The sequence below is a fragment of the Cucumis melo genome, chromosome 8 (assembly GCF_025177605.1).
Source record: "Cucumis melo cultivar AY chromosome 8, USDA_Cmelo_AY_1.0, whole genome shotgun sequence".
In the NCBI taxonomy this organism is placed as follows: Eukaryota; Viridiplantae; Streptophyta; class Magnoliopsida; order Cucurbitales; family Cucurbitaceae; genus Cucumis; species Cucumis melo.
This window is the reverse complement of record NC_066864.1, coordinates 13,149,729-13,162,618: the sequence shown is the minus strand read 5'-3', so window position 1 is coordinate 13,162,618 and position 12,890 is coordinate 13,149,729. Positions and strand designations below refer to the sequence as shown.

General features: G+C 29.9%; 1 protein-coding gene across 1 annotated transcript; it reads right to left on the bottom strand.

Moving 5' to 3' along the window:
- Positions 1-3,127: 3,127 nt before the first annotated feature.
- On the bottom strand, positions 3,128-3,635 carry LOC127150766 (uncharacterized; the record flags this gene model as incomplete). Its single annotated transcript, XM_051089396.1, is given in 2 exon segments — positions 3,128-3,394; positions 3,396-3,635. Coding segments are annotated over 2 exon segments (507 nt in total), but the record flags the coding sequence as incomplete, so codon positions are not given.
- Between the last annotated feature and the right edge of the window lie 9,255 nt (positions 3,636-12,890).

Here is a 12,890-nt window from a genome sequence, read left to right as displayed (position 1 = left end):
AGCATTGTGATCATTTGTAAACTCAAAATTCTTGAAAATTTCCTCAACTTTCAAGTTATATTTGTTGGCCACAATCCAGTTATGATGTTGAATTCCTTTTAGGTGAAACAGACGTTTTTCTCCAAAACTGAAAAACAGATTCCATCTGCGTTGGTTTTTTCATGTATCTACCTCAACAAGAAATGATGGATCAACTGGCCGTTGAGGACCATGTTGACATTCAGTAATGGACCAAAAATTATTTTGTTGAACATCTGCAACTGTTCCTTAATGTAACAACCCGAACTTTTTAAACTAAGTTAAGGTCATTACTAAAAAGATAAACATCAAAAGACACTTTTTGAAAAGAGGATAACTAAAATCTTTATAAAATTAATATCAAGACATTCACAAAAACAAAAGATTTTCAAAATTAACAAAAATAATTTGAAAACGTGACCCGTGGGTTCTAACAATTTCAAAGAACTAAAAACAAATAAATAGAATAAAATCTTTAGTAAAATGGTTAAAATTTAAAAATAATGAACTGTGTCCCCATATGGCATGCGACGGAACCCTCTGTTGCTCGCCAGCTTCTTAAGTTCTTTACCTTAGCCTGAAATATTAAACATAGGAAAGAGTGAGTATAAATATACTCAATAAGGGACCCACTACTAGCTACCATCAATGCATAATCGTAAATACATCCAGTCTCTTAAATTCAGTTCGAAGGTCCAATAGTAGAATCTCTTACCTGGAGATTGTGTAAAAATATTTCTTTGGTGACAGTAATTTCCCAATTAAAGCAGATCCTAACAGTAAGGGAAAATCAATAACTTAATTAATAAAATTAGCAATTGGCTATCATCCAAAAATTTTTCCAAATTAATTAACTTTCTAAAAATTGGGGTTGAAACCAATTCAACCTTGATTGGGAAAAATTCAAGATTTAAATATTATAAAAGTTAGTCAATTAAACCTTTAAACCTTTAAAGAAACTCCAATTAGATCCAAAATTAAGTTAATAAATTATTAATTTAATTACCTTATCGTACCAAACTTGACCAAATGGAGGTTGAAAAATTATCTAAACCTTGATGAGAAAATTCATCAATTCTTCAAGCTTTGCCAAAGGGACCAATCATAACTAAAATTGGTGAAGCGACGGCGGCAGGAGGTTATCTTAGTGAAAAAGATGAATAACCTTTCTCTTTTTTCCTTTTCTTTTCAACTTAAGCATTCCAATGGTATTTATAAACCCAAATAGTAATAATAATATTTATTATTATTATTTCCTTTTCCTTTTAGAATATATATATATATATATATATATATATATATATATATATATATATAATACCAAATATATACATATATCTTTATTTCCATTATCTTTCCCCAAAACAATTAATTATCTTCCACAACAATTAATTATTATTTATCTTTCTCTAAAATAGTTAATTATTTTCGACAATAATTAATTATTATTTATCTTCCTCCAAAATAATTAATTATCTTCAACAATAATTAATTCTTATTTATCTTTCTTCCAAAATAATTAATTATCTTCCACAATAATTAATTATTATTTATCTTTCTTCCAAATAATTAATTATCTTCCACAATAATTAATTATTATTTATCTTTCTCCAAAATAAATATCCTTTTATAAATAATTATATTTACCCAAAATATAATTATTTTCCTTTTTCTCCCTAAAAAATATATTTTCTTTAAAATCAAATTATCTTTTCCTTAAATAATTATATTTCCACAAATATAATTATCTTTTCCTTTCCCATAATAATTATATATATATTTCCACATATACATATAATTATCAAATCTCCAACAAACTTTCCACTCTACAATTTAATTAAATAACCTCCATAATTATTTTATTTAACTTCAACAACACTAAAAAAATCTACAACTTTACTTAATCCTCTTAACCTACCATTTAATCAAAAACTCAATAAACACCACACGTCAAAGCCTCTAATTAATTAAATATTCATCCAAAAAATATTTAATTAATTTCAATTCCCTCATAAATCAAGTAATTCTCATTAAATGAATTCAAAATAACGCCCAATAAATTAAATCTAATTAAAAAATTAAGATAATTAACTCCAAAATTATCTTAATTTTTGGGGCGTTACACTTAATCAGTTTATCCTTGATAAGACTGCCAATCTTGTGCATTTTGCATGAGAAAGTGGCAGGAAAATACTTGTCGCTAGGTATAGCCATCCTGAAAATAATGATCATAATATACTTTCATTATGTATACGATTGTTTATAAAATACTAAACCATAAACCCTAAAATTAAACTATCGTTTACTTGATGTAACATATCGTTTAATCCAAACAAAAAGACGTTCGTAATATGGTTAATCAGCAAGTAATAATAAATTAAAACATTTGACAATCAGTAGAATAGAAGTTTAAACAAATCTGAAAACCTAAACGCTTCAGAATAAAAATTTAAGAACAGAACGATAGTTTTCAAGACAAAAGTGGAAATGTTTTAAATATAAAGAAGACGAAGCATAACGCTATAGTAGGAAAAGTTCAGCAAAATACCTTTTGACGTTGAAGAGAAAAATGGATTGAGAGAAAAATGGAATAGGAAATCTTTGAGACGAAATGCTGAGTGATCAGTGCGTTTGTGTATTGCGAAGTGATGGAAAACGAAGAAGGAGGTTTGTATATATTAGTTGTTTTTACCAAATGGGCAATATTTTAAATTGGCGTGCTTTTTTTTTTTTAAAAAAAAAAATGTTGAATCACATTCCTTATTGTTTAATATATATATAAACGATCGTGTAATTAAGTAAAAAAATGTAAGTGATCGAATTGTTAAACTGTAAGCCCTTGTTCCATTTTCTTTTATGTATATTAATATTCTCTAAGTTGTGAAAAACAAGTTGGAATACTTTTATGCCCTTAAGGTTGATTCGGGTGATAAGAAAAATTTTAGAACTATTTTTAATTGAGTTTTAAAACTTAAATTGTTTAGTTTAAGTATTGAAAAGAATGAAGAAGGGTGAGAAGTGAATTCAATTAAAATTGAAGGGCATTTTGGTCATTTTATTATTATTATTAAGCTTATAAAAAAAGAGAGAAAAGAAAAGAAGATATTTTCTTCTTCTTCTTCTTCTTCTTCTTCTTCTTCTTCTTTCTTCTTCTTCTTCTTCTTCTTCTTCTTCTTCTTCTTCTCTTCTTCTTCTTCTTCTTCTTCTTCTTCTTCTTCTTCTTCTTCTTCTTCTTCTTCTTCTTCTTCTTCTTCTTCTTCTTCTTCTTCTTCTTCTTCTTCTTCTTCTTCTTCTTCTTCTTCTTCTTCTTCTTCTTCTTCTTCTTCTTCTTCTTCTTCTTCTTCTTCTTCTTCTTCTTCTTCTTCTTCTTCTTCTTTCTTCTTCTTCTTCTTCTTCTTCTTCTTCTTCTTCTTCTTCTTCTTCTTCTTCTTCTTCTTCTTCTTCTTCTTCTTCTTCTTCTTCTTCTTCTTCTTCTTCTTCTTCTTCTTCTTCTTCTTCTTCTTCTTCTTCTTCTTCTTCTTCTTCTTCTTCTTCTTCTTCTTCTTCTTCTTCTTCTTCTTCTTCTTCTTCTTCTTCTTCTTCTTCTTCTTCTTCTTCTTCTTCTTCTTCTTCTTCTTCTTCATCCTTCTAGAGAGAGAGAGACCAACGGCTTCCCCCTCCTTTCATTCAAAAAAAAAAAAAAAAAATTGTTCTGCGCCATATCTCCCTCTTTCTCTCCTAAAGCCGATGACATCACTTGCTGATGACCAGCACGCCACCGTTCTAGCTTGGACGACGATCAGCGTTGTTCGACCCCTCTTTCTCCTTGCGCGGTGCTTAAGAGTTCAACTTACACACCACCATTTGCCGCGGTCACACCAAACTCACGAATATGGTAGTAACTTAGTTGTCGTTTGGATTGCTGAACTTCAAGGCAGGTTACTGCAAAGTTATTGTCCTCGTATTTGTCTTGTACCGCAACTATAAATATCGTGGCTCCGCCGTTCTCGCTAAATTTTGGCTTCGGGGTAAGATCTATTATATTTTAGTTGGGTTTCTTGTACACTTTCAAGTACCCACTAAGTCTTGACTTGAATTAAATATTACCCACAACATTTTGATACTAGATTGGAATATTTGAGGAGTTTGACCACTGTCCAGTCTTTGAAAGCTCGAATTTAGGCATTTATGCACAACGTTGGTAAGATTCTACGCTTTATAGAGTCGATCTTGAGTACCCATCTAAATTTAGTGATAATATTTAATAGCCCATGATGGTGAATGCTTGTTTTCGAATTAGGAAGTTGTTAGGGTACTGTCCATTAAGATTAAGGCTACTTTGATAAGTGTTTCGTAAGATTTTGGGTAATTTCGGTAAATTTTGTGAATACCCATTTAGTTTTAACATGAACTTGATATTACCCATAAGGTTATGTATAAAACATGGAAGATTTTGTGAATTTGAGGCTAAAGAGAAAGAAGAGAACTTTGGAAAAGTGACAGCTATAACAGAAGTGTGGTAAACACAGACCACCTCTGATGTTTTGATCGGTTTGAGCTACACAAAAAAGAATTAAGAGGTGAGATTTAAATTTTCTGAAATATAATTCATTTTTGAACAAATTTTATGAAGGAAGCTAAACCAAATGTTGAGGTTTATTGGGTGAATTCTCACACAAAAGATAGAGCAAATGTTTTCACGCGAAATCAGAAGATCTCTGTTATTTTTAGTATTTTAGAGCGTACCAGTGGAGTTAGGATCTCTAATTAGTATGGTTGGAAAGGTTATTCGATGTACTACAACTTTTATGGTGAGCTAAATATGATTGGAAGTAAGTTTAATTTCATAAACAAGCCAGGGGTTAGCAGAAGACTTCGTTTTTGAACACTCTCTGTTTCGGGCCAATACTGTAGCAATCTGTTGGGAATCGTATTGTTCTTCCTTCAAGTAAATTATAGAGGACATCAAAATGAAGATCTTGACATAAAGAACACTCATTTTGATTAAGTATTGGAAGAGTTATGATCATTTGAAGTTCATGTTGCGAGTCTGGAAAATTTTGAGAAATGTGTTGTTGAGGTGATTTTGATATGGTTTTAGATAAATTTTAGTGAGTTCTCTCATGTTTGGGTGCTTGTGGCTTTAAGATATTGATGTGATGCTAAGGGTTCAAAGTTGGAATTTTTAGAATACATTAAAGCATGAAGGGATAATTCAATTTAAGTCTTGGAAGAGAGAAATTGGAGTCTTTGGAGCATAAAATAGTTTGAGTTGGCTTTATAAAGTATGTTGAAGATTGTTGTGTCGTTTTGCTTTGTAAAGTTAATTGATAAACCTTAATCTTGTTTCAGGCTAGATCGAAGTGGGGAAGGCGCAAAATCCCGAGGGATCGAGTAATTGATTGTGAGTGGCTTAAATTCAAGTATTTTCTTTATAAATCTATTATAATTGTTCTAGTATGAAAATTTAGAATATGATTGCCTTATGATTTATGTGTTATAAAGGTCAAATGTGATTTTCGGTTTTCCATGAACTTTTGTATTTCGAAACTATGGATGAACCCAAACTTATTAAGTAAGTTTAGATGACAACTTGTTTCTAAACATTCATTGATTTATAACTAGATTTGAAGGAGTTCTAAAAGTATGTATTGATGGCTAAGGATCCAAATATGTGAAAACGTGTTTCTAACCATGTTTGATTTGTTTTCAAACTTGAACTGTGTGACATTATGGATGTTGGTGATTACCCTTAAGGCTACGAGAATATGTTTCTGTAGCGCCACCTACGGTTGTCAGGGGATTTCGTGGCTGAAAGAGGCCGTGGATGGAGGATTTTGATATGGCTTTGGGCCTAGCTTAACCCATGGTTGGGTGGCTCTATGTGCACATAGGACCGGTATGTTGTTACCATGGTAGGTGCTAAGTATGCGTGAGCTCCGTTTGGCCACGTGTTTCCTTGTGGATTGGATCACGTGTGAGCTATCCTTGGGCTGTATGCTTAGTATGCTATCATGGATGGATTGGATTGGTTGGATCGAATTGGATGGAGGTTGTTATCGTGGCGGGTACTAAATATGCGTGAGCTAGTTTTGGTCGCATGATTTTTAGTCATGTGCGAGCTATCTTTGGCCGTATATTTAGATGCCTTGCCATGGTTGGTTTGGATACAGGTTTGTTGGCCTTACTTATGATTTATGGTAATACATGATTCTAATGTTTTAATTATCATTTCGGTGTTGATTTTATAACTAAACCGTTAAATGTATGTTTTATAAGTTTTTGAGAAAAATAAACAAAATTGCCACTCATTGAGTTTCAACTCATGTTTTCAATGTTTTCTCTCCTCCAGGTAACAGTTAAAGACCAAGCATTGGTTGTGCTTTCCTATCAGTGATTGTAGTATCTCGTTTTGTAACATGTATATACTTTATGTATTTTATTCCATTATTGGATGATTAGAAGAAGCGGTAGTCACGATGAAAATTTGAGTCTGTAATGTCTCTTTTTAGATTGTTTTTCCTTTGCAACTAATTTGTAGTTGAATATAAACTTTGTTTGGGACTCTGGATTATGTTGTATGAGTGTGTGGTGAGACACACTCGAGGATAATTGAGTTTTGAAAAGTATAGAAGTGTGTGTTTCTTCTATTTTCCAGGTATGGTTAGTTCGTTTTCAGGGGAGACTCTGCCGAAATTTTTATAGAATTTCTTGGAAAATGTTTTACTAATCCTATATATGAGAGGTATGAGTTTAAGGAATAGATTCACACCACGATCTAGGTTAGAGGGGAAAACTTAGACCGGGGTGTGACATAAACGTTTGAAAAAAGATATAATGTTAAACGGTGATGTTTTACAACTAAACGATCGTGTAGGCTATCGTTTATAAGATGTTGTTAAACGATAATGTTGTACAATTTACACGATCGTGGAGTATATTATTTAAGCGACTATGCATTTATACGATTAAACAATGGTGTTGTTGAATATAAACGATCGTGGTAATAAATGTAATTGATCCCTTTATACGTTTTACAAGATAGTGTAGGATATAAAGAGTGAAATGAAATATAGATTTCTCAAGTATAAAATAATTTTTTTTCAAAAGTTAAATTTAAAGATTTGAAGCTTTACAAACACTATATATCATCCCTAAAATATCGAGAATTTGTAGGTTGAAGGATGGAGATCAATGTATTCTTCAGTTGACATTCTTCTTTGGTTTCTCTTGCTACTTTCTTCTTGTGTTGAGACTTTTGTCTTTTTTACTGACTAACATTATTTTTCTTTTGCATTTCTTTAATTTCTCTCTTGTTTCCTTTTGTTTCAACTTCTTGTAGTTCTTGACTGCTATTAGTGTCAATTTCTTCTTGTGGTTCTTGACTGCTATCAGTGTCAATTTCTTCTTCAGTTCAAGTTTCAGTTTCATAATTATCAAACTCATCTTCTTCAATCAACTTTTGTTTTCCTTTTGTTGTATCTTTTGTATTTTCTTCCCCTTGTTTTTCTATTTTTTTCTTCAACGATTACAATATTTCCCAATTGAGTCTGACTTCGTTTTGTTTTGTCTTCCTAGCTCCTATTTTCAACTTTTCCATCTTTAAATTCAATTATTTGAATGTAAAAAGAGAATGTGCTGTCAAAATGATTGTGCAAGAAAATGTAGAGAGTTGTGCAATATAAAGATTGTTTAAATATGTATATACGATCATGAAACTAGTTGAGTAGCAAATAATTAAAAAATATATAAATTAAAGAATTACAAACTAAACGAACAATCGTGTGAAATAAATAAACGATTGTTTAATTATTTTAAACGATTATTTAGTTATATTAAACGATCGTTTAGTTATATTAAAGGATCATTTAGTTATATTTAAACGATCATTTAGTTATATGTAAACGATCGTGAAACTAGGTATATATTAAACAAATTAAAACCTGTGTCAATATGTGTGTTTTTGGTGTTTCTAAATGAATAGACCAGTTGTTATTTTCGACTTCTTCATCTATCTGCAAGCACATAAAGTAAGAATGTTCAGAGACATCATGAAGAAAATACATCTAGACAGATTTATCTATTTGTATGAGTTATATTTATTGTTTGGAAAAGAGTTAAACTTGCGACAATATTTATGTTTTGGGTGTTTCTAAATCTGTAATTGCTATTGTTTCCAAGCTAATTTGTGTTTCCAAAACAGTAGTTTCCTATAAAGAAAAAGAAACAAAATCAACATAATCGTGTTTTATTTTATTTGGAAATTGAGGAACATTAAACAAAACAAAGGAATACATAATGAAAAAGGCACTAACTGTAGGGCAATGTGTTGTTACATACTTCCCCATAGTATTAACTTGTTCATCATCATCAAGAAGATCAAAGCTACAAGTAGGTGGTCTATTTTTCTCCACGACTTTTGTATATGCAATTTCTTTCTCATTCTGTTGTTATTGAAGTTTGGCTGATGGTGGTGGAACATTCAAGGTTGTAATAACCATTGTCATTGTTTTTTCCATTTCTTTCTCTTTTTTTTTTTTGCTATTGCTCTGCTTTTTTTTCTTTCCTGCTTCTCAATATTTTTGAAATATCTCAAAATTGTTTGACTCTTCTTCTGATGAGTCTAGAGGTGTCATGGAGAACTACAAATAAAATGATATTAGATTATTAGTGAAAAAGTAGTAGCAAAGGTATTGATAGACAATGATAGATTTATATCATCATCTATTCAAGATAGACATTGATAGAAAATCTTTCATTGTCTATCTAGATAGACATATATAAAGCATGTTCTAAGTTTACTTACATTCTCAGATTAAAAAAATGTCGATGTTTAGAGTCCTCCAGTCACTTGTTTCCAAACATTTTCATGTTACAATTGGTGGCCTTTCTGTTGCAAGCTTTCTTTTAAACCCAACATCTAAATTGGAAAGTCTTGGTACTTTCTCAAAAGCCCAATAGACTAAAGCTAGGGGAAACCCTTGAAGGTATACAACATCCTTGTCACTGTAGAATGCTTTTTTCAAGAACTGATATGTTAGGATGTATGATAACCTCCCCCACAGATAGCCTTTGAAGATTTCTTCATTATCCAATATGTCTAGATGTAGGAGACTTATGTGGTTGTGTTTCTGTTTGGGAATTAAAAATACTTCTAAGATATAGAGATTTATGTGGTTGTGTTGCACAACGCTTTAAAAATTCTTTTTATATCTCTTCTTCTTATAAAGTCATCATGATGAAAAAGTGTATTTTTCAGACAATTTTCTTTTCTTTCTCCTAGATTTAACTCAGGAATTTTGTGACCTTTTAATCCAATCACAAAACAAAAGTCTTTCAGTCCAAATTCTACTATATGTCCATTGAAGTTGAAAGCAAAGACATTAGTTTTTTTTTGTATGACATTGTTTTCTTAATAGAAAATTCAGGAATTGTGTTGGTATTTTGGCTTTTAATGTTAAGGAACTAGCCAAAAGGACTGTTTGTCAAAACTTGAGAGAGAATTCTTTTGTCTATTTTTGACTTGATCTGATTCAATGTTTCTAAGCTGTAGTATACAATAATTCTAAGGTTTTTTTGTTCATCTTCCATAATAATGTCATTTGGATAGTGTTTCACCTGTTGAATGACATAATAAATAGTAGTTTCAAACAAGGGTAAGTTTAAACAAATTTAGAAATGTAGAGCGCTATAAAGAAAAAGATACACAAATATAGATCGCTATACAGACAAATATTCATATTCTAGTTTGTTACCTTTATTCCTTTTTCTTTATTTATTTTTCTTTCTTTTATCTTTGCTTTACACCTTATTGATTTGCTACACGATGCTTGTTGATTCTTGCTCACCATCTATTTGTAAAAAAAGAAGACTAATATAAATTATATTCAATGAAATATATACAATCATTATAGAAACAGACATGTTTGTATGTGGGATAAATCGTGATAGATATAGATTGATCGAAATGAATATAGATTAAGGCCTCTTTGTATGCGATATAGATCGTGCTAGATATATGCGGATGATGGAGATAGATTGAAATGAATATAGATTCAAACCTTTTTGTAAGCAAGTCAGATCGTCGACTGCGATAGTTTTATCGAAGTAGTTACCAGGATATAAACGATTGATGAGCAAGACAATGAAAGAAAAAGTATGAGCAAGTTCCTTCACTTTTTTATAGCCCCTTCATTTTGATAGCATTTGTGTAATTACGAGTTATTGAAGTTTCTGTAAATGTTCGTTTATACTTATATAAACTATCGTTGAAATTTCTCTACACGATCGTGTATACTTAAACTTTTTCATCATCTTTTACTGTTTATTTACCTTATTGTTTATATATATGATTATCGTTTATATAATGTATAGAATCGTGTATGATTATCGTTTATATTTTCAAACGTGATCAGATGCACATATGAGATAATTCTTAAAGATAATTTATGCGATTGTTAAAGATAATCGTTAAAGTATTTTGTTATCGTTTAGCGTTTATTGTGGATCGTTTATGTATTTTGTAATTTAAAGATCGTGTATCAATTGTATATTATTCTACACGATGCCGTCTAATAATCGTTTATTAACATTAGTCGTGCGCAAGTAGACGATTAATCGCATGTTTCTTGGGGTATTTTTTGTATTTCGCATTGTGGGCCTATAGGCTTTTTCCATTTCTGAAATTGTTCTATAGAGTGTAAATAACTTGTCACTTTGTTATATTATTAAAAAGACCCCTATAAAAATGAAAATTTTTCATAAATGGCCCGTGTAATATAATGAAAAAGAGAATGAAATGAAAGATGGCTATTTTTTAAAAAATATTTCAGGTTTGTCCTTCCTTTTTATTATCGCAATTTTTTTCCATCGTCTTTATTTTTTTTTTCCAAACTGTTATTTGGTTCAAGCTCGTGTATTAAAACATCTATTTTTTTATTTTTTTTTTCAAACTATTATTTGTTTGTTCAAGATCATGTACTAAATATAAAAGATCTTGAAAAAAACGTCTTCAAAAAATCGTTTAGATTTGGGCGTACCAAAAGAATCTTAAAAAAAACCATTTAGCTAAATCTAAACGATCGTGTACTGAAGAATCTCGAAAAAAATTCTTTTACATTTGGCTAGTCAAATCTAAACGATTATCTAACCAAATTAAACGGTAGTGTACAAAGAATCTTGAAAAAAAAAAACGGTCCAAATCTAAACGATCGTATACCAAATATATTACGTCTGTGATTGATGGGACATTTTTTGTATTTTTCATTGTGGGCCTGTAGGTTTTTTCGAAATTGTTCTGTACAGTGTAAATATTTTACCGCTTTGTTATATTTTTTAAAAGACAAAAAAAAATTAATTTTCACAAATGTAACAAAATGCCAAAATAGTTATGGCTCAAATAACAAAATAAAAATCCATGAAACCGGTCATTTCTCTTAAATATTTCAGGTTTGCCCTTGTCGCTTTTGAATTTCGCGCAACTCTAATTTCTTACATCTTCCTTTCTATCTTCTTCACAACGACAGTCTCTCCTTCTCTTCTTCTTCTGCAATTTTTCTTTTATAGTTTTTTGAAATCGTGATCTTTGTTCTACAATTATTATTATTCTTTTTTCATTATACTTCTACTATTATTATCTTTGTTTTCAATCAATCATCAATCTTGTATTATAGTTTTTCAATGTATCGTGGACAAAGATGAACTACATGATCGTTTACCATAAGACTTTTCAAAACCATTGTTTATCATGAACTACATGATCGTGTATCATGAACTACATGATCATGTATCATGAATTACACGGTCGTGTACCATGAACTACACGATCGTATACCATGATCTATACGATCATTTACTAGGACTTTTCAAAACCATCATTTATCATGAACTACTTAATTGTGCATGAACTACACGATTGCGTATCATAAACTACACATGATTGTGTATCAGATGGGGCCTAAACATCAAAATAAATTTAAACAAAACTATAACTCAAATTTAATTGAGATTTAAAAATACTAGTACATTGGAAATATATAGAAACAAACTTTCTATGACTAAGCATGTTAAATAAAAAAATACAGAGAAGAGGAAATAAGTACATACTCTTGTTGAAGCCTCTGTATCTACTAAAACTCCAATATTGGGACACCACTACATGGAGACCTTCCTATTCTCTGATAATGAAAATTTGGTTTATGGGAACCAAAATTGGGGTGAGAATTTTTTTTAGAGAGAAAGAAAGGTGAATACGTAGTATGCAATCAGAAGCACTTTGTCGGTAGTAAAATCCCTCCTCTTTCTTCATATTGAAAAAGAGGGAGTTAGAGAGAATATTGGAATACGTGGAAGAACCACCTACGTTCTCTATTAATTTGATTTAATTTAAATTAAATTAATAAATCATATTTCATTTAAATCATATTTAAATGAATATCTCTCACATAACCTATAGTCTTAATTTAATTAAATTTAACTAAATCAAATTTAATTAAGTAAAATTAAAGTAAACTATTAATTATAATTAATTAATTGCTAAACTAAATATCTTATATTTAATTTAATCCAAATTTAAATTAAATTCAAATATAAATTTCTCCCATAACCTTTAATGTGTATCATATACATATTAAATTTTAACATGTAGTTTTAATATGAATCTAATCTAAGTTAAATTAATATTTGAACTTATTCAATATTCTCATAAATTTAATTTTCAATCATATCCAAAATTAATTTTATATAATAAAGTTTAATTAAAATATAAACCTTATAATATAATGTATCACCATACATTATATTAATCCACTAAAGAATCATACCTAAACTGTTTTCATTGTAGATATATTTATGTGTCTACAGATATAGATCAATAGCAGTATGTTAGTCATTTA